Source organism: Sapajus apella, unplaced genomic scaffold, assembly GCF_009761245.1.
Source record: "Sapajus apella isolate SASKATOON/1434 unplaced genomic scaffold, GSC_monkey_1.0 scaffold13, whole genome shotgun sequence".
Taxonomy (NCBI): Eukaryota; Metazoa; Chordata; class Mammalia; order Primates; family Cebidae; genus Sapajus; species Sapajus apella.
In genome coordinates this window covers 20,525,425-20,552,301 of record NW_022436953.1, presented here as the reverse complement: position 1 = coordinate 20,552,301, position 26,877 = coordinate 20,525,425, and the positions used below count along the sequence as shown (strand labels likewise).

Genomic DNA, 26,877 nt, shown 5'->3' with positions numbered 1-26,877 from the left:
TCCAAGTTGCTTTTTGTTTTGTTGTTTTATTTTTGAGACAGAGTCTTGCTCTGTTGCCCAGGCTGAAGTGCAGGGTCACAATCTCAGTTCACTGCAACCTCCACCTCCCGGGTTCAAGTGATTCTCCTGCCTCAGCCTCCCGAGTAGAGTAGCTGGGACAATAGGCAGGCGCCACCACGCCAAACTAATTTTTATATTTTTAGTGGAGACTGAGTTTCAACATGTTGGCCAGGCTGGTCTCAAGCTCCTGACCTCAGGTGATCCACCCCCATCAGCCTCCCAAAGTGTTGGGATTACAAGCGTGAGCCACCATACCCAGCCTCCTACCCAAGTTTTAATGCTCTACCATAGAGGGTACCTGCATCTCCTAGGTTCTGATGCACCCAGGGTGATTTCCTGCTGGTGGTGGCAGTAGTGGCCTTGAACATGTCCTCTGCATTGAACAGAAAGGCCTAGCCATTATCAGACTCAGGTTGGCTGCCAGGAAATTGTGCACATCAGCTCTATCTGGTCCTCATCCATTATTAGAACTATAGGAAAATCTCTTATAAGAGACTGCTTTTCAAACTCCTCATGATTTTAGCATTTTTTTCTTGAAATCAGATATATCAGACTTAATTCCAAGCCTTGCCTACACATGGTAAAAGTTACTTTGTTCTCAGAGGGCTGCATAAGTGAGACACACGGGTAGGTATCTGATGACCGAGCACCTGCTACACTCAAAATGCACAGGGCCCGGAGGTCCTTCTCAACTCAGCAGCTGACCACATACTCACAGGCAAGTGTGATCTTGTCTCTTTAGGATAAAGCATGAATGTCTTCCATCAAACCCAGAAAAAGGCTGAGTCTTTTGACATAGCAGGGACTTCAAAATAAATGGCTCCATGAGCTAAATCCAAAACCAGATCATTCTAGACACGGGGGTTCTGGGAAACACTAATAAACGGCAATCTCATTTCATTTTCCAGGGAATTATTTCTGTCACACTTAGCAATATGTGGTGGGCAAATAATTGTTCAGTGTAATCTGATTGAGCAAACATTTGCTGACAGCCATGCGCCCAGCACAGCACTGGCCTGCAGCAAAGACAATGACAACGTGTTTCTCGTCCTGACGCAAGTGTTTTGAAGGAAAGAAGCAGATGACGTTTAAACTGTGACCTGGCCAAGTGAGGAACGTAACAAACACACAGGTGCCACGCTCTGGGGACCTGGAACTGCAGCTGGCCACGCTCTGCAGAGCAGATGGTATTTAAACCTGGCCTCAAAAGCTATGTCGTAGGACTTGCCACCAGCCTAGAGACTGTTAGTCTGGATAAGATATCATGACAACCTTTGTCTCAGGATAAAATCCCCGAGGGCCAGGTAGGTATAAATGAATAAAACAAGTAAATTGCAAGAAAAAAATAACAGTGGAGATACCCTGATAAAGAGCCACTGACATTCAGCCTCAGTGTCAGAGAAAGAAAATGAAAACTGGAGTCAAGAGAGGTCTGTGGTGACCCAGAGGGCCCAGACTCCATCTCAGAAGGCAGACGCCACTCTCTGAGGCCATTCACTCCCCTGGGGGACTGAAGTTCTAGTAGTGGAAGATCTTGTTTGTTTTTTTAAGGTGGAGTCTCACTCTGTTGCCCAGGCTGGAGTGCAATGGCACAATCTTGGCTTACTGCGACCTCCACCTCTTGGGCTCAAGTGATCCACCTGCCTCAGTCTCCCAAAGTGCTGGGATTACAGGCATGAGCCAGGAACCCAGCCTTAGCAAGAATTCTTTCTGGGGCTTCGCCTGACTCAATGAGTAAAGTGTTGGCTGGGACAGTGCTGTGGACCACGGCAGGGACCCTCCCTTTTGCGGGGCAACGCTCTCCTTCTTGGGAGTACCTAAGGCCTCTTCGCCTATCTCTGCTCACACCAGAAAATTCACCAAAGAGAGAGCTTCTACCACCCCTTGTGCTTTTGGTACAGCCTGGCTTCAGCCATGGCCTTAGCCGGCCAGTGAGGGAGAGGCTGTGGCCATCACGAAGCCTGCGGGGAGCTGAGCTGGCCACCCAGCCCCAGAAGTGATAGTGGAAATGAGTCCTTGGGTTTTCTCCAAGCTCCAGATGACCCTGCCCTGAAGGCCAAGGTCTCAGCTTAGAGCCAGAATAGGGGCAATGGTCTGCCCCGTCCTATGGAAGGCTTAGGAGGAGGCTGAGTCCTGGCACCCCAGAGCTACAGAAAGCTGGCAGTCCCTCTTGTCTTCTGGTGCAGGCCCGTGTCCTTCCCTCTGTCCCACTTTGCATCCCCACAGCTTATTAAAAACAAAGGGGCTGAAGAACCAGAAGACAAGAGTGTGGCTCCATCCTTGTCTGGGGCCTGTTTCCCAGGGTTTTAGCTTCCCTTTGGGGGTTTGTAGGCTTCACTCCAAACTGTAAGTCCCTAAGTCTCAAAGTGTCTGGAGAGGCCATCTGACCTAGAACTCAGGTATAGAGAAAACGTCATGAAATTATTCTTTCTCCACCTACCCAAGCCCAGGGCTTCCCCTCAAGTGGCAGATGGGGAATTTGGGGGGCAGGCTGGCAAGGGAGATGTGAAAGATGGTTGGGCTGCCATATTTAGCTCCCCTAAAAAATGTGGCCGAAATCAATGTCTTCAGCAAGAGCAATCCTGCATTACCCACGCAGCTAATAAGACTTTTTGCTCTGACTTCAAATATCAAAGTCTTTCTCCAGAAACAGTGAGGGAAACCGTAAAGGCAGAACGGCCTCCCTTTCACCCTGGACTGGAAGGAGCTCACAGAAGATTCCTAAACACCAGAGGCTAGGCTGCAGGGGCAGCTCCCCACCCTCAGCACTGGGTGACTCACAGTAGCCCATCCCCAGGCTCAGGGAGCCATGGGCTGAAAGCTACAGAGACCTAGGGAAGGTAGGATATTTCCCCTTTTGCTGGTGCTGATGCAGGAGGCAGATAGAGAAATCCGATTCTCTTGAAGACAGACATGTCTATCTCTGGGGCAAACAAAACGAGGAACCTCCGTGGTGGAAACGTGCAGCAAGCTGGCTGAGTGAACGTCTGGCACAGGTCATAAGCCCCACACGGCAATCTGATGAGATCCAGGCAGCCTGCACTCTGCTGTCTGCCCCTGATGGCCCAGGGCTTCTGGCTGACTTTAAAGATTTTATAATGAAACCCTCCAGGCTTTGTCTGAAGAGGTTAGCACAAAACATCTTAAGTGTCCTGCACATGGCCGGGACACATTCAAAGAGGATGAGAATTCGGTTAGGTGGCCGGGAGACCCTGCAAACCTGTAATCACAACACTTTGGGAGGCTGAGGCAGGAGGACGGCTTGAGCCTAGGAGGTTGAGGCTACAGTGAGCTATGAGTGCACCAGTGCTCTCCAGCCTGGGTGATAGGATGAGACCCTGTCTCTAAACAAACAAGAGCTCAAGAGTGCATGCAAAGTCAACACAGCAGCTCAACTCAGCAGTGCACACTTCAACTGGACAGCAGGCGCCTCCTGAAAACACCAAGAGACCCACATTACCTCAAGGACCAGAGGGAAGAAAAGCTGGGAAACAGCCTCTCCAGAGTCAGCACAGGTATAAGCAACAAGGCCGGAGGGTGTCTTCTCATCTGCTGTTCGCTAATTTGGTGTCAGATATAAATCCACCCCTCCTGCCTTCTTTAGGAGCTCTGAAGGTCTTTGGGCTTCCTCTTTCATCTTGACTGCTAGGATGTTCAGAGCTACATTTCTGCCTAAGAAACATTCCTGTTTAGTTCCAAGAATCCTTCCTGCCTTCACTGAGTATCTCTTCTTAATTCATGCTTGGTTTTGCCTTAAGACACAATTCACATGGTTTAAAATTCACCCTTTGACAGTGCACGGTTCAGTGGTGTTTAATACATTCAGAGTTGTGCAACCATCATTACTATCTGATTACAGAACATTGTCACCATCCCACGAAGAAACTTCACACCCTATTAGCAGTTTCTCTCCATCCTCACTCCCTCTCCACCCACTATTTGGGACTTTTTTAGATATTGTTTGATGAGGGAGCACAGCAACTCAATGCAGAACCCAAAGACACTGGTACTCAGGCCAGGCCAAATGCAGGGAGGCAGGTGGAACAGGGAAAGTCTAAGCCAGGGGGCAGCCTCTTGCAAGACACTCCCTTCCCCAGGGCTACATGCCCGTGAGAGAATAAGGTCACCTAAGAAGGGTTGGGAACATTGAAAATGCCAGCTTGTTTCAGAACTGAGAGTCTCCATCTGAAGCTATCCACATGTACCTTAAAAGAACTATAAAAAGAACATAAATCTCTAGGAAGGACCACTGATAAACTCTTAAAGAAAAAGGCATGTCGGGGGAGATAGGCTTCCAGATATGCAACCACATTCTAAAGCTACGGTAACTAAACAGGAATGGCAAGTGCATCAATGGGATGAAAGAGAGAATCCAGAGAGCCAAGAACTTGTGGTCTGTGAGAAAATGATGAGGATGGGAAGCATCAGATTCACTACTGAAGAAATGGTCCTAGGACAACTGGCTGGCCATAAAGGAAACAAAATCACTAGGTTCCCATACATGCCTTGGGACAAAACAAATTCCATATAGGTCCAGATTTTAATGTAAAAACAAATCAGATATGTATTAAGGGAAAACATGGGTGATTTAAAAAATAATCTTGGCATGAGGCCTTTCTGAGCTTGACTTGATATGACAATGACATTAAAGGGAAGCCTGCTAAACCTGACTAGTGGCATTTTAAATATTTGAGTGGCTTAAAAAAAATCCATTCAAGAAAAATCCATAAAGTCAAAAGACATAGAACAACGTGAGGGCAATATCTGTAAAACATGTGGTAATAGATTATTATCTAAATACACAAAGAACACATAAAATCAATAAGAAAGGACAAATAACTTCATAGAAAAATGGACAAAGTATATTCATAAGAAATTCACAGTAAAAGAAATACACATGGCTAATACACATACGAAAACATGGTCAATTTCGCTCATAAAGAATTTGTGGCTGGGTGTGGTGGCTCACACCTGTAATCGCAACAATTTGAGAGGCCAAAGCAGGTGGATCACTTGAGGTCAGAAGTTTGAGACCAGCCTGGCCAACATGGCAAAACCCCATCTCTACTAAAAATAAAAAAGTTAGCCGGATGTGGTGGCACACACCTATAGTCCTAGCTACTAGGGAGGCTGAGGCCACGAGAATTGCTTGAGCCCAGGAGGCAGAGGTTGCAGTGAGCCGAGCTAGCACCACTGTACTCCAGCCTAGGTGACAACATAAGACTCTGTCTCAAAAAAAAAAATTTTTGTAAAAATAAATTAAAATGAGACTCCCTTTCTGTCTCAGTCAAGAGACAAAGGCTGAAAGAATGCTATTACCCGTCTTAGTGCAAGAGCTACCAAATAGTCAAATGCTTGTTTTTTGCTTGTTTTGAGATGAAATTTCGCTCTTGTTGCCCAGGCTGGAAAGCAATGGTGCAATCTCAGCTCACTACAACCTCCACCTCCTGGGTTCAAGTGATTCTCCTGCCTCCCCTTCCAAGTAGCTTGGATTACAGGTGCCCCGCCTCCCAACGCCCAGTGAATTTTTTTGTGTTTTTAGTAAAGATGGAGTTTCACCATGCTGGTCAGCCAGGTCTCAAAATTCTGACTCAGGTGATCCACCCGCGTCAGCCTCCCAAAGTGCTGGGATTACAGGCGTGAGTCACCACACCTGGCTTGTCTAACTTTTAAGAATGCACCCTATAGATATATTTCCAAACATGAACAGGAATGCATGTTAGACATACTCTACAGTACGGTTTCTTTTTTCTTTTTGAGACAGGGTCTCACTCTGTCACCCAGGCTGGAGTGTAGTGGTATGACCATGGCTCACTGCAGCCTCAACCTTCTGGGCTCAGGCAATACTCCCACCTCAAACTCCTGGGTAGCTGGGTCTTCAGGTGTGCACCACTACTCCTGGCTCATTTTTTTGTTGCTACTGTTGTTGTATTTTTTTGTTGTTTCTGGGGTTTTTTTTTGTTTTTTTTTTTTTTGTGGAAAGATGGTCTCGCCATGTTGCCCAGGCTGGTCTTGAACTCCTGGTCTCAAGAACTCCACCTGCCTCAGCCTCCCAAAGTGCTGGGATTACAGACATAAGCCACCACACCCAGCCTGCCATATGGTTTTTAATGGCAACTGGAAATGTTAGGTAAGCAGAAGTTGCACCATTTTAAGCTCAGCTCCATCTTAAAACTAGCAAAGCACATTCCTTGCCAGTCACAACCCATAGACATGAGATATTTAGAGTTAAGAAAACAGCCTAAAGATATGTACAAGGACACTCTCCTACAACAGCAGAAAGTCCAGTGTCCCAATACCCACAACATCTGCTTTCAAGATAACTACAGTTATGCTTTGATGTCCTCACACAATAACACGTCAAGGAGAGTTTTCTTTAAATCGATGCTGTTATTAATCTTCATGCTGTCTGCTCACCTGCACATAGACACAGCTTAGCTTCATCTTTACATAGACAACACCCTATATAAGAAAAACTTAAAGACGGGGCATTCCTCTGTGTGCTTTCTGAGGACACCCTGCTCTAACAGAGTCATTTCTAATAAACTTGCTTCTTCTACTGTATTCTGTGACATGCCTTGAATTCCTTCCTGAATGATTTCTGGAAACTTTCTCTTGGGGTCTGGATTGAGACCCCTTTTCTGGCAACAGAATGAGCCCAAATGCCCAATAATAGGGACTTACTGAGGGTTTCAATAGTTGTACGTTGTTCTGTTTTAAACAATAAAACAAATGCCACCATTAAAAAGAATAACGGGCTTCCAGTTAAAAGGGCAGATTAAATCTATAGGTTTTTCTTCACTCCCACCTCAATGTCCATTTAAATGCTAGCAAAGGAATAAAAGAAAATTCTAAACACACAGCCCACCTTCCTCCTGTCCCCATATCTTCCTAAGGACAGAATGGCAAAGAAGGGACAGTACAAGGAAGAAGCAAGCAGAGGACACCACAGAGAATGTTGGAACCTTCCACCTGCACATGGTGAGGCCAGCAAGAGGCAAGAGCCATTCTGCTTCACATACAGGAAGGAACTGAAGGTTCAGGAGCTGTGAAAGTGGGGCTGGGAGCAGAGGCTGTCAACACGAAAGCAGGCTGAGAGGCTGTGTTAAGAGCAGTGGTGCACTCCAGCCTTCACCCTGACAGGAGACAGTTTCTCTAGAGAAATTAACTCGAATGGTCAGGGACCCCAGGCAGCATGGCAACCAGGGGCAACGCGAGAGGCTGAAGCTGGACCTGAAAGTCTTCTTAGGAAAATGGTGCGAGGGTGTTATTCCAATAACAACCACCTCACCAGAAAAAACCAAAACACTCAGGGTATACACAAAAGGCTCTTTAAATTTAAGATACGACAGCATCAATTTTAAAAAGTCAATAGGCAATTTAAAAGATGAAGAGGAATACATCAATGGAAAAGCAGAAAGGCAAGAAATTAGAAGAATAAAAGTAGGGAGTCTAACATTCAGCCAACTGGAGTAAAGAGCAGAGAAAACAGGAGGATTTCATTAAAGTCATAATACAAAGAGTCTCCCTGGAATTGAAACGTGGGGTTCCCCAAGTGAAAGGACTGATTAAGCAAGTTTTCAGCCCGGTGGAGGAAAACAGACCCCAGTGCGAATCATCCTCGTGACTTTTATAAAACCTAGAGAAGTAAAGGTCCCTCAGGATCTTACTTTGGGGTGGAATGAGAGTAACACTGGCCTCCCCCACAGCAACCCTGGATGCTAGAAGACAATTGAACAGTGTCCTCAACAATCCCAAGGAAAATGATTTCCAACCAAGAATTATACACGCAGAGAAAGTCAAACAAGCGCAGGATGAGGGTAAAATATTTGCAAATATGCAGGACCTCAGAGACCTTCACCTGCCATGCACACATTCTCAGGAAGCTGTGGAAGGCTGTGCTCTATCACAATGAGGAAGTCAGTCAAGGGCAAGGAATACGGGAAACAGAAGAGAGGCACAGAAGATGCTGGGATGAGGGGGAAAGAAAGTCTAGACCACAGACCCAGGACGGAAGTCCACAAAGGAGCAAATACACAGAAAGGTCGGGTTTGCCAACACTTGCCTGCACTTAGAGGACTTTTCATCTTTTTCAGAAACTTTGGCAGATATATTCATAAACCCTATATAAAACGTTAAGAAAATGAAAAGACAAGGCAATGACTAACTCCAGGAAAATTAAATTTGCAAAAAGAAAGGAAATTCATCACAGTACTGTACATAGCTCAGTCAGCTTCGAACAATATTCACACAGTCACAATAATGTCAGTGCAGAATGCCAGTCTAACAAAAAGCTATAATGCAATTATTTGGGGAAGACAGAAGGTGAGAAAGTGTGTGAGCTGGTTGTTTGGTATTTTCATATGGCACCGCAACAGCATTAAATAATCCCCATCTACTGTGTTGGGAAGCTGGTGGACAATGTTAGAAATTGGAAAACTTTTAAAATGGGGGTATAATTAGCCAGGTATGTGGCACATGCCTGTAATCCGAGCTACTCAGGAGGCTGAGGCAAGAGAATCACTTGAACCCAGGAGGCGGAGGTTGCAGTGAGCCAAGATTGTGCCACTGCACTCCAGCCTGAGTGACAGAGTGAGGCTCTGTTTGAAAAAAAAAAATGCAGGGGGTATACACATGTTATTTAGAGACATAAAGGTATTAGCAGAAGAAAGAACCAGAAGAGTTGAAGATGATAGAATCTGAAGGGCTTTGGATATCAGAAGGCATGGGAAAAAGACAGTTGATTTTCCTTATAATTCTTTTATCTTTGACTTACAATTATGTACATGTGTAACTTTGATAAAATATAAAATTTAATTTTAAAAAGTAAATCTACATGTTCTGACATGGAAACACAGCCACAAAATTGCATAAAGGAAAAACAAGAGGTCACACAGTGATTTAAATGCCAAAATTCCACTTGGTTGGATTTTTAGGCATTTTATATATACAATAGGGTAGTAAATACAGAACCATCTAGAAAAAGACATAGAACTGTTAACAATTAATATCACAGGGGATGGGATGGTGGGGGAAGATGAGCATGAAATTTAAAAATGTTGTACTTCCTAAATCAGCATATTTTCATTTATTATAAGCATGTATTACTTCTTTTTAAGAATTCATGCTTTTAACAATTACTTTGTTGTTAGTCTCTTTCATGTAAATTTTATGACTATCCAATTAGTCCACTTCAGAAGCAGGGGAAGATACTGACTGTACTTTTCCTCTCATTTCTGCCCAGATCTCATGTGTCTGAGTTCTGCACCCATCAAAGATGATGGATAAACCAGAGAACAGACACCAAGGCTGCCCTAAGCAATGACCCCATTAAGAGTTAAACAGAAGCAATCACTTGATCATCCCCATAAGGGCAACTCAGCAGGAATGCCCTGGGGACAAACACTCTTGAATCAGAAGAGCCCACCCTAGTCCTTACCCAGCTGCCACTTTCGGGAACACATGGTCTCCATCATCCAGATGGGCAGGGCTGGCTCCAGCATGGCGATGCCCATGTTTGCAAAGCAGATGGAGCCTGTAAGGGAGGAAAGGGCTTAGTGGCTTCTGCCTCCTCTGTCATTTCTGGGCACAGCTAGACTCCATGCATCTGCAGCTCAGATAACCGGAACTTCTACTTCCATTAAGTAAAGGATAAATAGCATATCAAGGGGACAGCAAAGGCTGTTCATCATCATCATCATCATCATCATCATCCTTGTCGTCATCCTTATTTTAAACAACTAGAATCCCAGAGACAAATTTGGACTGGAGGCAGCCCTATAGATCCTTTGGTTTAACCTACCCAATTATGATTTTATCGATGAAGAAAGGAAGTCCAATTTATTAATGAAGTAGCTTTCTTGGGGCCATGCAACAGCCAGGCCACTTCCGGACCATACACGGTCTCGGGGCAACCTAAGGATCTCGAATCTATGTGTTACTGTGCAATAAACATGGGCATTTCTAATGATACCCTGAAATGCCAGAAAATTCAAGCAGGATCACAGTGCATTCAGTACAGGCATGCCGTCGGGGGATGTTTTAAACATCAGCTGTGCATATCGGGCATCTATGCAAATATCCATGATCACTCTGTTAACCAGAACGCTTTGTAAATATAAAACTATCTGGAAAAAGACCCATGGGACCGTTCTCCATCATTCTCCATCATCACAACACAGGGAACTTCCTGTGTTGTGCCTCTTGAAACCTCTAATTTGCTACAACAAATTCAAAGAATATCGTGTAACAGTGATGAAAGTGCACACATAAGGAAGAAAGATCTGTTCATTCGACGTGACATTTAAAGGCAGAGCATATTGATGGCAGGACTCCCCTCACCCACTTGGCTCCCAACTCCCTTCCGCAGTCAAGGCTGCCTGGAAGTGTGGATGACAGTCTGGAAGTGCTGGGTAGCATCTTTGTGTCTCCTGTGAGCAGAGACTAGACAGTGAGTTTCCAGGAAAGCCCAAGACAGGACAGGCCCAGGCTGCACAGCCCTGTCCAGACATGCCCAAGGCTCAGGGAGTCACATTTCTAGAGCTTCCATCCCTCATAATACCTCCTTGTCCCCACCTCAGATGCCAGGGTTCCAGAGGCATCTCAGCTCTGGGACACTCATTACATCTTGCAGAGTTCCCACTGCATGAAGAAGTCACCATGCCAGCTCCACCTCTTTGGCCAACAAGCATGATAGACAGGGTCTTGGCCAGGGTTATGTACCTGCTAACCTAACCAAATCCAGCAGCAGAAGGGTTAAACAAAACCAACCTGGGGGTTGACAAAGGCTGAACCTAACTACTGGTGCCCCGTTAACCCAGGCACGCTCCAGCCTACCTCTAGGCTCCAGTTAGGTAGCTCTGCCTAGACACATCTAACCCTAACTGGATCCAATGCTACAGTGCAGGCTGCCCCAGAGACCAGCACACCAGCACACAGCCAGACCTTCCCCTGGCCTCACCCCAAGGGCCTGTTTACCTCAGTCCTCAGGCCTAGCAGCACCTACACAAGGCTGGTGCCTGGTTAGGCAGCCCAGGACCTGGCAGGGCAGGCAAACTTCTGCCACTGGGACAATCTTGGGGGACAGTCCCTTGGATAGATGCAGACCATTATCCTTCCCAAGAGCCACAAAACCCCAGCACTTTCTTTTAACCCCTCTAGGCCAAGAACCCAAAAGCATGCCTTTTAGCCAAGGGGTGTTTGAGTGGCCTCCCTGCTTCTCAGCAGGGATGCTCTCTGTAAGAAGGGAGCCCCTGTGGGGCTCTGCTGTCACTTTCTATTCATACATGCCAAGGTGAGTCAGACTGCCCCACCTGAGACCCTTGCCATTAGACCAAGGACTCCTTCTGGAAAAGTTCAGGGCCAAACAACGTCGGCCTTCGAGGCAAACACAGTGAGCAAGCTTGACTCCAAACAACCCTCCCTGGGGCCCAGGCAGCTCTGCAGAGCCCAGCATGCGCCAAATGAGAAACAAAAGGGGCCTTGGCTGAGTGTCAGAGAGCAAGGGTGGAAGAAAACCATTTCCTTGGACTTGTAGCCTCTTTGCTGTTAGAAAACGCAATCAGCCCTGGCCATCCACCCCCGCCTCCAGCCTGCGGCCATCACCTCGCATTCGCCTGACGGAGAAGACCCCCGGAGCCCCACCTGCAGCAATGAGGATGTACGGGTCCTTCAGCAGCGTGGTTAGGGGTGTCCCCTTCTGACTCTGTCAAGAAAAACACGGGTCAGAAGCATCCCCACGCCCCCTCCCCTGGGGCCCTCATTCCCTGCTGCTTACCTCTGGCTGCACCCGGGACGGCTGGAGCACAAAGAGCTGGATAGCTAAAAAATAAAAAAAAAATTTAAAAAAACAGGCCCTTCTTCAGAAAGCAGGTGTGGCCCAAGCACATACTGGCACGGATGCCAAGGTCATGGCAAGGCGCCCATGTGGACTCACCTCCATCCAAGAGCACCAAGGCAGCCAGCACCAGGAATGGAGCAGTCTTCCCCACAAACTCGTAGAGCACACTCCCAAAGGGGGGGCCCACTGCAGGGAGAGAAAGAGGGGGCGCCACCCCTGGGACACATGCCCTTTCCCCATACTAGAACCATCCATTTGACTCTTGTGTTTCTGTCTCTACTTTGTTCCAATAAAGATTTGGGGTAGCTGCCCTATTGTTCTATTCAGTTAAGAGTTCAGTTGCCTTGGCAACTTCCTCCAAGTGGCTTTTCACCTAAGAAATGGGCAAGAGTCTACAAAGGTCACCCTGAAAGCAAAGGCCCAAGAGAAACAAGATCCAGATTCGGGGCGGTGCAGCTTCTGCCGCACAGGAAAATGTGTAAACAGGGACCTCGCTCCTTGTACACCAGCATGGGCAAGGCTGCAGGCTCCCAGAAGCAGGCTGGGAATGCGAGAGAGGAAGGGAAAGGGTCTGAATCCCTCTCAGGGAAGATGTTTGTCCCCTGGTCTGGGAAGTAAGCCAGGGCAGGTGGGGGAGGCAGACACAGAAGGCAAGTTTCCCCCACCACAGCTCGCTGAATGTTCCCAAGGAAAGGGTCGGGCAAACCATCCTGTTCAACCTTTGGTTTTCCACCTGGGCCCAGGGAGGTTTGCAGCAGAGGCAGGGGAGGTCCTGATCCCTTCCACCCCCAGCTCAGAGCTCTTTCTACCATTTTTCAGTCTCCATGAAAGCAGGAAAGGAAGAAATAAAAAGGGGATTTCTCAATCAGTGCAAACTTCCCAGGGTCACTGGGCGAGGATTGCCGCTGTCCAGCACCAGGCATTTCTCTCCCGCCAGTTCACCCACACAGAGGCCTTACCTACCTAAGACCCCCATGGCCAGGCCTCCCAAGGCGATTCCCATGACGTTGCCCCTCTCTTCATCATCTGTGTAGACACTGGCAAGCATGCCCATCCCTGCACAGGGAAAGAAATCGTCAACAGGCCAGCTTCGGGGAACAGCAAAATAATGCATGACTCGCTTTCCCTCTCCAGCCAGCCTTGTGATTGTCCCAAACCTGTCAGGTTAACTAAAATGTAAGTCCAAGCAGAACCCACAAGGAAAGCAGGCACCTTCTCCAGGAATCCCCAGCACCCCAACCACCACCAATACCTGGATTCCCTGAATGAGTCCAGCTCACTCTGCAAGGGGCCCCTTGACAAACTCACTCAGGCATTCCACACCTACCGGCCACAGAGGAGCAGGATGAGCCGATCCCCTGCAGCGACCTGGCGACCAGCAGGAGGGCATAGCTGCTGGAGAAGGCAAACACTGCAGAGAGAGGGGTCCAAGACTGCATATCAGCGCTGCTGGGAAGCAACCATCCCAAACAGGGACATTTCGGAAGCCCTCCCTCAACCTGACAGAGAATTTCCGTGTCAGCCACCTTGTGCTTTTGTGCCATGAAAACCTCTATCAATTCCTGTCTGCAATTGTTGCCAATACATAAACCTCCCAGGTTGGATTCCTTTTTTGTGAGACAGAGTCTTGCTCTGTCGCCTAGGCTGGAGTGCAGTGGTATAATCTCGGCTCACTGCAACCTCTGTCTTTGGGTTCAAGTGATTCTCATTCCTCTGCCGCCCCAGTAGCTGGGACTACAGGTGCCTGCCACCACACCTCGCTAACTTTTGTATTTTTAGTAGAGATGGGTTTCACCGTGTTGGTGGGCTAATCTCAAACTCCTGACCTCAAGTGATCTGCCCAATTTGACCTCCCAAGTTGCTAGGATTACAGGCGTGAGCCATTGTGCTTGGCCCCCAGGTTGTATTCTTAATTCCCAGCTCATGGGCATCCATGCCCACCCTGATGAGACCCACACTGAGAAGGCAGGCATCAGATACTTACTAATTGTTGAGACAAACATGATGCAGAATCCCGCAAATATGGGAATTGGATAGCCAATTCTGTAAAACACAAACATGAGACAAATCTGGTGACTGCAGGCTATTTTTTTAAGGCTTTAAGTCGATTTTCTCCTGGCTACCCTTTGGGATCAGACAGATAAGCATTTGGTGGACTTTTCTGAGAATTCATATACTTGGTGCTTCCTATGTGACCTTTTTGTGTTTGACTGTCTTGGAACGTGAATACATTTAAGGACTGCCACTGTGAACAGAAATTTCTCTGGAATAAATGTTAGCACAATATTGGCAAGTAACCCAGAACACATCTAAAATACACAGCCCCTGTTTCCATCCTTGTTTAAAAATGATTCCTTTAAATTATAGTCTTTGCTAGAGCTCTCCCAAAGGAGCCACTGCAATCAAATGATTCGGGTAAAAGACCATCAGGTGATTCAACTGGCAGACTGCACTATGTCTAAGAGGCATTAGGAAGCAAGATGTTAAGATCTGCCTTCCTGTTGACCCCATGAGGCCAACCTAGAAAGACAAAGTCTCATTTTCTGTGTAAAATCTCAAAATCCAAATTGCTCCATGAGACCACTGCTCACCTAGGGCTCTGATGCCAGGTCACCAGGGCTGGGGAAAAGACCCTGGCATTCCCCCACACCATGTCTGGCTGGACACGTGGCCCTGCCACTTAATCCAGGGAGGTCTCCTCTCAGCCCTATGGAGAGACCACCACCCACCTCCCAGGACTGCAGTAAGGGAAGAGATGTGGATGTTGAACTGTTAACCAGAGTGCCTACAGCATAGAAGGTGCCTAAGAAATGTCATCTTCCCCTTCATTCTCTTTCTTCTTTATTCTCTGTTTCTGCTGGATCAAGCAGACAGCTGGGTCCCGGCTCTGTGGGTGGGGCGTGAGGATACAGGCAGCTTCCCAGCCCCTCTGCCTTAAGACGAAGCCAACACTGGCTGAGCTCTTGCCCAGTTCCAGGTTTGCTCTAACCCAGAAGAGCCTGAAACATCTTTAAGTCTCTTCTTTCTCTAGCTCTGGACCCTCAGGAGCCCAGAGGGTAATCAAATGAATCCAGGAAGGCAGAAGGGCCAAGCTCCAGGAACAACCTGGAAGGGTTCTTCTCTTCCAGGATTTAATCAAAAAATTGTAATCAGCCAGGCATAATGGCTCATGCCTGTAATCCTAGCACTTTGGGAAGCCAGATCACCTGAGCTCAGGAGTTCGAGACTAGCCCGGGCAACATGGCAAAACCCTGTCTCCACTGAAAAGAAACAACTACCAAAAAAAAAAAAAAAAATGAGCTGGGTGGGCTGGTGCACACCTATAATCCCAACTACCTGGGAAGCTGAGGCACGAGAATTGCTTTAACCTGGGAGGTGGAAGTAGCAGTGAGCTGAGATTGAGCCACTGCATTCTAGCCTGGGTCAGTCTCAAAAAAAAAAAAAATATCATAATCATAGCGTTTTCATTTAAAGTTTACACTCAGTTCTCCAAGCATTTACACTCACCAGCTCATGATTTGACAAGGGCTCTATTTCACCTCCCTATGTTACAGATGAGGAAACTGGGGCATAATAGCTATTCATTACTTGTCATATGTCATCAGACTAATTTCGCTTGGGTCATTCCCTCCAGCCTAGGACTTTTCCTTGTAAATTTTACCACCTCCTCCCGTACCCAAACAACATATGAAGCTTTAAATGAATCTTTCCCAAAGTTCTCTTGACCATACTCATATATATTTTTTAACTGCTTCACCTGTATCCAGAAACCAAATACCAAAAATACAAAGAGTAATTCACAAGCTTGACAGATTCCCAGGCACTCAGTCCCCTCCCACAAACCATGCACAACTTCCCCTTACTGTGAACTGAAGTGAGCTTGTAATTCACAAAGTGGGGCTCCAAGCAAATGGGTAAACCAAGGAAGATACCAGGATTCTGACCTGCAGTTCAGAGGGCCATCAGGTGGTAGCTTCTCTTGTCTCAGCCTGCCCAGAGCCCTGTGCCCCTTATTCATGTGGACAAGAGAAACCCAACGCCAGGGGCTCACACGGCACTGCAGGACACTGAATCAGGAAATATCCAGGAGGCTGAGAGAGAACTCCCAGGAAATTTATTTTCAGCAACTACAGTTTGTCCCATGAAAGAACAGGCATATGGCAATCTTCCTGGTTGTCCTGGAATAAACACAGGCTTTTCTCTCCATTCAGCATATATTTGGAAAATATAGTAGTTGAATTATCAATACACATCAAAACTGTTGGAACTATGGGCTTCATGCTTCTGTCACCAGTTCTTCATTTTGGCTATTTACCAGGCTCTAAAATGGAAGCCTTTGGGTTGCAGGGACATCCCTGAAGCCAAATAAGACATCTGTGGCCCCTTCCCAGACTACAGGCAGAAGCAGCGGCTGGTTTCAGGACAAAACTCAATAAAATGTGACAACCCGTTTGTGGCCCCCAGACCATCAGCCATACTGTGCCCACTGTACAGTCCGGGCAGTAATCAAGGTAACCCATCAGGGCACAGCGGTGGGGAGGTGGGGCTGGAAGCCACTGAGGTCCCTCCCTACCTGAAGACTCAGACATTCCCATGACTGTAAACAGGGAACCAGCATGCTGGGTGGCCTGAGGTTCCAAGGGAGGGTAGCTGGTTATATCCATTTTTCAGATGGTCAACACCAAGGCTCAGGGAGGTGAATTACTTGCCCCAAATCCAAGGCTACAGGCATACCTCGAGTGTGTCAACATGTGCTAGGCCCTCCTGATGTGCACCTGAGTGGGGACACTGGTCACAGGAGCATGTGGGATGGAAGGTGTGCAGTTTCACTGAAAACCCCAGGGTTTGTGCCCACAGAGGGTTCTTTTCACCATCTGAGGGGCTGTGTCTTCTTTAGAGGCATTGCAGCTACTGTTTTTCATTTTAATTTTCTTTGGAATTTTAACAATGCACATATAGGGTAAAGGAATAGCAAAGCTAGAAGGAAACTCAAAAGCTAGCCAGTCCCAATCTTCACCTTAGATGAGAAAGCTGAGGTTCAGAGACGGAGTGGCTTACCCCATGGCTGCAGAGCAAGCCGATGGCTTCGGATACAATCAGGCTCATGTTGCCGCCTTCTAGGCACTGGACACACCTGTGGCTGAACTTTCAGTAGAAGCCAAGCCACTGCAGGGGCTGCCTGGTGGTAAGCGCTGGGCATCATTCTTCCCCAGAGCTCAGCCTCAAGGTAAAAAAGACAGCCTGGGAAGCTCCTGGGTCTCCACCCTCAAACTCTTCTGGTCCCTTGAGTGCCTGCCATAGAAGGAGGGTTGTCCAGTGCCCCTAATCATTGAGTGGTGGGCAGAAGGACCACACCCTTTCTCCTTCCCCACAGTATCTCCTAAACAGACAGAAACTCAATCGACATTAGTCACAATCTGTGTCTGAGTTGGCCCCCTTGTCTCAATTCAGTGCCATCTCAATTAAAGCACTGCTAAGCAGAGCTAGATCCGATTCTGCAAACCTTCAGCCAAATGCCCCATTATCATCCCTATGAGTCATCTTGGCCCATGGTCATCCTCTACAGAGCATCACGAAGCAGTTAATCCAATTCGAGTAAGACTAAAAGTCATATATTCAATGCCTCGAAAAACATGTAAAACAATAAAAGTTATGTTAATTATAGTTACTTAGATAGTCAGTGGAGAAACCACATCTGTCCCTAAATGGTCAATGAGGACAATACTTCTGTAGCATTAATAATTAGCTTATCCTTGACATAGAGACTAATGCAAGCTCTAGTCTCAGGATTGCTAAGACCACAGTTGCCTCTACTATGGCAAATGACAAAAAGGACACAGACTACAGAGCCCTGAAGGGTGAAACTATCACCAGATGAGAGGAGAAGCAACGGCTCCCCTGCGGTGATCCCTACACTCCTAAAAGGTGTAAAGTGAATGTCAGCAAATGGAATGATGTTTTAAATTTGCCTGGATACAGCAGGAAGTTTGTCCATCATTTAGTAAATAAAACGAAATCCTTAGATTTCGCCTGTCAAAATTTTTATGTCCTGCTTGTCTTTTTCAGCTGTCAGGGAGTTCGGGGGGCACGGACTTCTCCCTGTCCTGGATGTGGCCCCTGTTCTCTGACACACAGCTCAACAGAGCCTTTGCTTCCCCTAGGAATGCTCTAATTCCACGGCCAGTTTCTTCTGATTTCAGAAGTGAAGACTCGCTAAACCCTCCCTCCCATCCTAACCACATCCAGGATAGGAGATCCTTCTCAGACCAGCTGGTTTCCCTGTCCATGGAGAAGCTGAAAAGGTCACTGCTTATTCCCACAAAGCCCACTTCAGACCCACTGGCTGAAGCTAGCAAAAAAAAAAAATCAGATAAAATAAAACCATAGTAGACTTCATAGAGATTTCAGGCGCTGTGGCATCCTCTGTGTCGTTCAGATGTTAGCTAAGATTTCCGAGGAAAAAGAGCTGCTTTCAAATATACGAAGTAACTATGGAAATAAATTAAGCCACTGACGCTGGCTTGATAAAAAGCAGATCACTGAGACAATGACAAGCTAAGGAGGAAGCCGAGGGAAACGGTCCCCAGCAATGAAGTTAACTCTTTCCCAAGCCAGTTGTGTGGAGTATCTTTTGGTTCTGAAGATGCAACTATTATCTAAACCTTATGCAAAGCAAGACCACAATGCCACATCTTTGCCTGGTTGAGGGAAGAGAGGAATGTAAAGGTGTTGTCCCCTTGTTCATTTGCCTGGAACATTCCTCTTACATACATATTTATCTAAAATTTGATTCTTAGACCAAATGATGATGAAGCATCACTAGTATAATTTCTGCTCCCACCTGCACACAACTGCAATCATGAAATGAATAGTTCAGCCAGAATTATAAAATAAGAGGCAAGGGTCTCCCACATGGAAATTGGAAATCAGGTCAACCCATCATCTTCAGGCTTTGTTGGAAAGTGTGCTATCGGACAGGCGATCACTACACACACCCAAATCAAAGGTATTTTGCCACCTATCTGGTCATACATTTTCAGTAGAAATATAATATCTGAATAATAAATAAAACATGAAAAACGTGTATCCTATTAGCAGCTAAATGAACCCAAAAATTGTTACTTTGCATTTTCAGGGTTTGCTATGAAAACTTATGGAATATTTAAAAACAACAGGGCTGGGCATGGTGGCTCACACCTGTAATCCCAACACTTTGGGAGGCTGAGGCAGGAGGATCACTTGAGGTCAGGAGTTCGAGATTAGCCTGGCCAAATGGTGAAACCTCATCTCTACTAAAATACAAAAAAAAAAATTAGCCGGGCGTGGTGGTATTTGCCTGTAGTCTTAGCTACTTGGGAGGCTAAGGCAGAAGAATTGCTTGAACCTGGGAGGCGGAGGTTGCAGTGAGCACAGATTGCCCCACTGCACTCCAGCCTGGGCAACAAAGTGAGACCCTGTCTAAATAAATAAATAAACAGACAGGTGGCCTACCTTTTGTATCTTCCTCCCACAAAAGCCACTCACATGGCACCATCATGACCATGAATACAGGAGTTCAGGTATGGTGTGGTGCGCTGTAGAACGTCTCGATTCAGCATGGGTCCCACTTCAGTTAAAACAAGCAGCCTTGGAAAAGAATGGCTCTGGCTATGGGCAGCTTTCCCCATATATCTTTATAGACGCATGAAGCTGGACCAGTTCACATCAGGGATTGGAAAAAGACTGAGTATTTCTGGGACCAGGGAGGGTCCATCTCCACAGGAATCAGGCTGATCTAAACTCTGCTCATCAATTAAAAACAGCAATCAGCAACTCACTGGGTTTTCAGCAGTTCTGCCTGCTACAACCAGGAAGAGCCCAAGTCAGCACAAGGAAGGCAGATTTTGAGCTGCATTCTTTATTTCTAGTAGCTAAAAGTACAGGCTGTATAATTGTAAGCAGGTGGGAAGAACAGGAAGGGGGAAGAACAGAGCTTGAAACAGGACAGTTGGGACATGTGGCTATAAGTCCTGCCACTGTTGTAAATGCTTTCTCCTCCTGAACTGCAAACTCCTTTGCCTACAAAATGCGAGGACTGGCCCAAACTCTTTCGATAAAAGTCTCTGCAAGCTCTGATGCTCCATATTAACTATTCTTTAATCAGAAACATATTAATCAATTTTAAAAAGACTTTAAACACATTTGTTTACAATACTGAAGATGTGAGTCACACATCTTGCTCATGGAGGATGTGATTGGCACAATTTACATGAAAAGACTGCAATGGCTCACAAGTTAACTCTTGGAAGACTCTTAAAGGCAAATGGAATGCATTTGTCCCTTCTCTGCTTTCATCCGAACTGTGGTGGGAAGCAGGATCTTGGAGTGCCCAGAAGAGCTGCCCAGTCTCCAAATTCATATCTACCAGTGTTGGAAATTATGAGACAAATCACAAATCAGGACCACAATATGAAAATTTGTTTGCTCGCTGGACACGGTGGCTCACTCCTGTAATCCCAGAACTTTGGGAGGCCAAGGTGGGCAAATCACCTGAGGTCAGGAGTTCAACACCAGCCAGACCAACATGGTGAAACCTCGTCTCTACCAAAAAATACAAAAAATAGCTAGGCATAGAGGTGCATGCCTGTAATCCCAGCTACTCAGGAGGCTGAGACATGAGAATTGCTTGAACCCGGGAGGTGGAGGTTGCAGTGAGCCAAGATTCACACTCTAGCCTGGGTGACAGAGCAAGACTCTGTCTCAAAAAAAAACAAGAAAAAAAAATTGTTTGCCCTTCCATATTACCAGCCAGCATTGGAAAATAATTTTTAAATTTGCGAGGTAGCTGGGCAAAACAGTTGGGGATTACAATTTTGCTCTAGATAATTTCCAAAGTAGATTACTCACCATGAGAATAGACTAAATTTCACAAGTCACAAAATGGAAGATAATTTTTTGAAGTCCCAAACATGAGCCTGGTGTGGCTACAACCTCAAAGCCTTTGGAGTATTTAAGAGGGGAAAGGGCTCACTGGTTTTAAACAAGCTTCTTCCCCATGGCATCAGCAAAGCATTAACAGTAAGAATGGGATTTTTTAAAAAAGCTTTTCATTTGCAATTTGCATTTGGAAGATTGGAGTACTCACATCATTTCAGCTGAATTTCTAAGTATTACACTGTACGGCTAGTAACGTTCCACCCAAGTGATTGGCAAGGCATTATTACGATAATGTCCTCAATTTTCACATATAATATTTGAGCTATTTGCTTTCTCAGAATACAAAATCCTGAGCTGTTTTCTGTAATTATACCAGATGCATTTTAAGAAGCATTCTCAGTATTGAAAAAAGAAAGAAAACAATCCTGCAACTAAAGAGGTTTGTTTGGTTTTTCTCTTGAGAACAGAGGAGCCACTGAACGTCACCTTCTTAACGGGTCCATTTGCTTAGCATATTTTATGTAGCAACCTTAGAATATTGCTCTGCACAGACTAGAGGGCTGGGCATGGCTTGAGATGGTTAAAATCCATTCAATGGCATCCTTCCATCCAGAAAATCAAACTGCAGATCTGAGAATGTGCTCCTGTCCCACTCAAGCTCCATGTGTCCAAGGGCAGCTTGTGCTGGGGGAAGGCCAGATCTGCCGTCCCCTCCCTGAGCCCCAGCTGCCACCCAAGGCTTCCTTGCCTCTCACCGTCCCTAGCCCTAGAGTTGCAAAGGACTCTGCTCTCAAAGCTTGGTTGATTTCATTCTCTGCTGCCACCTTGAAGTGCTTCATAAATATTTGAATGTGGGGCCCACATTTTCATTTTTCACTGAACCCCACAAATTATGTAGCCAGTCTTCCTCCCCACTCCCCATGCCAAAGGCAGGGAAAATGAAAAGATCTCCCTGCTCCCTGGCCACCTACCCTGCTTGAAATTGTGCCTGACTCACTCATTCTCTTTGGCTCTAGAATATCTGATGGCTTCCTGCTGCCCCACAACAGAACCCCAATCCTTTCTCAGCCCAACATCTGGGGCCTCCAATAGCCTAGCCCAGCCCTGATCCTCCCCTCCTCCTTAGTTCACCCCTCTCCCTGCCACCACCTCTTTTCCATCTCTAGCCCAGTCTTGTTCCTGCTTCTGGGCCTGGTCTGCAGGTAGGACTGTGGGCATACCCCTCCCTACCATTTCTGGTGTTTAACAATATGTACGCCTCACATGTATAATTTCGACCTAGGTAGTTACACTGCGCACTTGGCAGCCCACCACCAACTCACTTCCAGCTCCCATTCCTTGCACCGACACCTTGGGGGCCTGGCTCCTCCTCTCGGCTACAAGGCTCTTCTCCTGGGCTTTGAGCACCCATGGACCAGGCAGAACTGGGCCACCTCAGCTATAGAAGAACAAACACTTCACCAACAGTGGAGAAGTAAACAGTTATTCCAAACAATATAGGTTCAGAAAAATCTAGAACAGCCTGATTCATCTGAAGCTAGTTTGGGCAGCTTGGATTATCCAGACAATAGCCTCAGTTCTCTTTCTTTCTTGTATGTGGACAAGACTATGTAACCAGCAGAAGGGAAGAACACAGCCCATGACCTCGGCATCAGCTCAGAGCTTCTGCCCTTTTCCCACACTCCCTACCTGGCATCACGAGAGTCTTTAGCATGCCAGCTCCAAAAGAAGACACCTTGGCTCTCTGTAAGGAAGTGCATGTCCTGAGGTAGAAGACAAGAGGAGGCCACACAGCGCATAAAATAAAATGACGGCCACGGCGGCTGCAGAGGTCCTGCTGCCCGGGGCGACTCTGACAAATGCACTATGAAACCTGGCATTTAGACAGGCCAAAGTCCTCCCACTTGCTGGGAGAGGTCCTCTTTATTCTGTCTTCCTTAATATTTTGTTACTTGTTGAGCAACAGAAGAGAGAACAGAAAGGTGGAACAAATAGGAACTTGTGGTTATCTGGGAACAGAGATATAGGGGAAAGAGACTGGGTTTTCCCCAGCTCACCCACCACGGATTGTCCAGACTCTCACCAATTAATAAGAAGCAGAATTCCAGGGAGAATGTAAGCTAGGACTGACAGAAATATCAAACTCTTTGACTAAAGTAATCTGCCCTACCTGTTGGTCAGCAGTCCTATGAAAGGGTTGGTGAGGAGCTGGACAGTGGCTTTCGAGGCAAACAACAGACCAACTTGCACGTTTTCATTCAGGAGGTCTTTGTCTTCGCTGGGACAGTCGGAAGGGACAGCAGACCTGTTGGTCACCATGTGCTGTGTGGTGGTCTGATGCAGCTGCCCCTCCTGCAGGTCTCTGGTAGTGTTCCCGGTGACCATGGTAGAGTTGTCATAATAGGAGAAGATGCTCTGGAAGCTGTCCGAATTGGAGGCTGTGTGCACTGGCCTGGCCGTCTGGATTTCTGTAGCATTCTTCTCGTGCTTAATGCTGTACAGATAACTTGGGATGATAGGGACTGGGGATAAGAGCAGAATGGCAAGGTGGTGATCACACTGAAACCCTCTCTAAGAAAAAAGTCAGCAAAAAACTGTGGTTGTGTCAGCTGGGTGCGGTGGCTTACACCTATAATCCCAGCACTTTGGGAGGCTGAGGCAGGCAGATGGCCTGAGGTCAGGAGTTCGAGACCAGCCTGGCCAACATGGAGAGACACAGTTTCTACTAAAAATACAAAAATTAGCTGGGTGTGGTGGCACACGCCTGTAATCCCAGCTACTCAGGAGGCTGAGACAGGATGATCACTTGAACCTGGGAGGTGGAGGTTGCAGTGAGCCGAGATTGTGCCACTGCACTCCAGCCTGGGCAACAGAATTAGACTCTGTCTCAAAAAACAACAACAATAACAAAACCATGGTTGTGTCAAATGCCAGAAGAGATCCAAAGAGGTGGCAGGTCTACCCCAGGAACATGAGCCCTGTGCCACATGTCTACAACAACACTGGAGCAAGTTCACTTTACTTAGCTCACTAGAAAGAACCAAGCCCCCAACAGCCCCGAGAACTGTCTACTTTCAAAGGCAGGGGCTGTGCTGAACTGACTGGTCCCAGAGATTCTGTCAGTTATGGGTTTCTTCCACATTGTTCCTTCAAGGAATATTTCAGAAAAGTAAAATTCAGTCTGACGTCAAGACAGTGCTGACCTGGGGTCAACCGGTGCTTCTAAGAAAGAGAGGCTCAAAAGATTTTCAAATGGAATGAATCAAGGAAACAGAAAACTGCATTTCATGATTTGTCTTAGAAAAAAATTAACCTGCAGGAAGTAATAACTGGAAATTCTGCAGCAGGCCCACTTCATCCTTCCATTATGTTAAGTGGGACTCTGCAATTTTTCCTACAATTTGTAAGATTTAAGAATTCCTAAGATTTTCATAAGGAAAAAGCAAAACTGTGAAACAGGCCAGGCATGGTGGCTCACCCCTGTGATCCCAGCACTTTGGAAGGTCAAGGTGGCTGGATCACCTGAGATCAGGAGTTCAAGACCAGCCTGGCCAATGTGGCAAAACTCCGTCTCTATGTAAAATACAAAAATTAGCTAGCATTGATGGCACAAGTCTGTAACCCAGCCACTTGGGAGGCTAAGGCAGGAGAATCACTTGAACCCAGCAGGCGGAGATTGCAGTGAGCTGAGATTGCACCACTGCACTCCAGTCTGAGCAATAGAATGAGACTCCATTTCAAAAAACAAACAAAAAAGCAACAATAAAAAAATACAAGTTAAATTGTGAAACATAATCAAAGCTGTGAGCACATGTGTCCAATGGAGCATTCCAGCCAAGGCAGAGCAAAAGCTCTTGGTACTGAAAAGGGATGAGCTCCACAGCTCTGGCAACTCCTTGAGATGAAACCTATCAGATGCTCTGAAAACTGCTGTGGGAAACCCTGCAAACAAAGAGAAAGGACACAGCTTCCACCACTCACAGTCTAAATGAATCATGATTTTTTAAAATTCATTAAAACTTGGATTTTTTTTTTTTAAGGAAAGGCATGCCAAATATTTCTCTTTAATGGGCCTAATTAAGAGACCTAGATTTCAATTATTTAATTTTTCAAAATTCCATTATAGGAAAAAGAATAAAACCAACATTGTTCAAATTGTTCTTGCAATGGGTGCTGAAATATTTCCATCTCAAATCATTCACTCTTACAATATATCTAAATGTCTTTAGACTTGCTGTTTTAGCTACTACACGAAATATTAACCTGCCTTTTCGAGTAGCATAGTGATTATTCTAACACGTAATTTTGAACTCAAGGAATTTCTCTTCTGGAACAGAAATCTTTTTCATTGCAGTGAAAGCAGGCAAGAGGAAGCGGGAAGTTATCAGGGGGAAACATAAGTTCTGGTTCTTATCGGATGTCACAATTTATGACCGACCATCAGGAAAGCGAAGCCACGAATGCGGCTCCTCCTAGCCCCGGGGCGGCAGTCTGGAGGGGTTGTCTTTTTTTTTTTTTTTTTTGCAAAAAGCGAGTTCTTTAACTTTCCCAGGCCTTGGCGAAGCTCCGGGACGCGCTGGGGTGAGTGGAGCACTGGGGAAGGGGCGCTGGGGCTGGGATGCTGGGGAGGGGTGCCCGGTCCGCACGTACCCACGACGGTGAGCAGCATGTTGTCCAGCAGCAGTGCCAGGAACACGATGAACAGGATGAGCTTCCGCGAGCGGCGGCTCTCCTGCAGCCAGCGGACCAGCGCCAGCTCGCTCAGGGCCATGGCTCCGGGGCTTGGCTGCAGGCGTGGCGCTTGGTGAGGACCCCAGGCCGCTAGGGACCCCCATTCTCCAACCCCCCAGGCCGCGGAAGGGCAGGTCAGGTAGCCGAGCGCACCTGCAACCGGGGACACCCCCCCGGAGCCCCAGCCTCTGCTCACCTGCCCCGAGCGCGTCCCCACGAGCGCCTGAGCTCCCTGGAAGGAGCGCCCGCGAGCTCCGTCGGGGACCCACCTGGGAACCCCAGGACGCTGCCCTGATCCCCGCCACCCCCAGCTGTGCCACCTCCCCGACTGCGGGCTCGGCCCCGTGCATGTGGAGCCCCGTGCATCTGGAGCCCTGCGCCCCAGTTGCCACGGGGTCCCCGCAGCTCCGCGCACGGCGCTCTGGGCACCTCCTTGCTTCCCTCGGCCCCCGCTCCTTTCTGTCACTGCACCCTGTGAGCAGGGAGCCAGGGCCGCGTTACCTCGGTGTCGCCTTCGATGCCTGTCTGGGTCCTCCGCACCGACGCCACTGCTCGCACTGCAGTGGGCTTCGTCAGTCCAGGCTGCTCCGGGTCACAGTCTCCGCCCCAGCGCCCCGCCGCGCAGCTCAGTTTACCCCAGCCGACTCTGACGTCATACCCGGAGGGAGCAGGGGCGGGGGGTTGGGGCGCCCCGGCCTCCTCCCACCTGCACCGTCGCTGCACAGGAGGGGCCGCTGCCTCCCTGTCCCTACCTCGCCTTGGCCACGGCCGCTCCTCTTCCCTGGCCCCTGACCGTGGCAGAGCGCCTTGGGAACCCGGGCCTGGCAGGGGCGCAGAGGGAAAGGGGTCAGGGACCCAGGATGAAGGGTGAAGGGCCAGGGACCAAGGCAAGGAGGCAGGGACCAGGGTTTTCTTCTGGCTCCAAGTAGTGGCCTGAGCTGCTCTGAATAAATCAGGTGGCTCTTTGAGCCTCAGTGTCCCTGAAATGGGCCGTGAGGATGGAAGTGATGGCCGTGGGGTGAGTGCGCTGGGGTGACAGGTGCTGGGAGCCAGGGACAGGTTTCTCTTTCCTGAGGAAGCCTCCCTTTGCATCCACTATCCCCTCCCCATCCAGCCTCTGCAGCCTGATGTGGGGTTCCGCTCTGAGGAGCCTCTGATCCTCGAGCCTCTGATCCTCGAGCACCCTCAAGCTGGTGACATGGAAACAGGGGGAAAGGGGACATCTTTCAGTGTCACCCTTCAGTGGGAATTGGGGAGGTGAGGGTCCCAGGTCTGAGGCCACCTGAGCAGGGGGCCCTGGAGGCTAGGTGAGTGTGCCTGGCCTCAAGGAA

General features: G+C 47.6%; 1 protein-coding gene across 1 annotated transcript in view; it reads right to left on the bottom strand.

Annotated features, from left to right (window-relative positions):
- SLC18A2 (solute carrier family 18 member A2) overlaps positions 1-26,233 on the bottom strand; it is a 39,233-nt gene extending 13,000 nt beyond the window's left edge. Inside the window, exons 1-10 of the mRNA XM_032281776.1 lie at positions 26,048-26,233; positions 25,466-25,601; positions 22,986-23,337; positions 13,884-13,942; positions 13,227-13,310; positions 12,863-12,955; positions 11,996-12,085; positions 11,837-11,880; positions 11,704-11,764; positions 9,500-9,595 (exon numbers count right to left, since the gene is read on the bottom strand). Coding sequence (XP_032137667.1) covers positions 9,500-9,595; positions 11,704-11,764; positions 11,837-11,880; positions 11,996-12,085; positions 12,863-12,955; positions 13,227-13,310; positions 13,884-13,942; positions 22,986-23,337; positions 25,466-25,586 — 1,000 coding nt within the window. The 5' untranslated portion in view covers positions 25,587-25,601; positions 26,048-26,233. The remainder of the gene's footprint in view (positions 1-9,499; positions 9,596-11,703; positions 11,765-11,836; positions 11,881-11,995; positions 12,086-12,862; positions 12,956-13,226; positions 13,311-13,883; positions 13,943-22,985; positions 23,338-25,465; positions 25,602-26,047) is intronic.
- Positions 26,234-26,877: the final 644 nt, after the last annotated feature.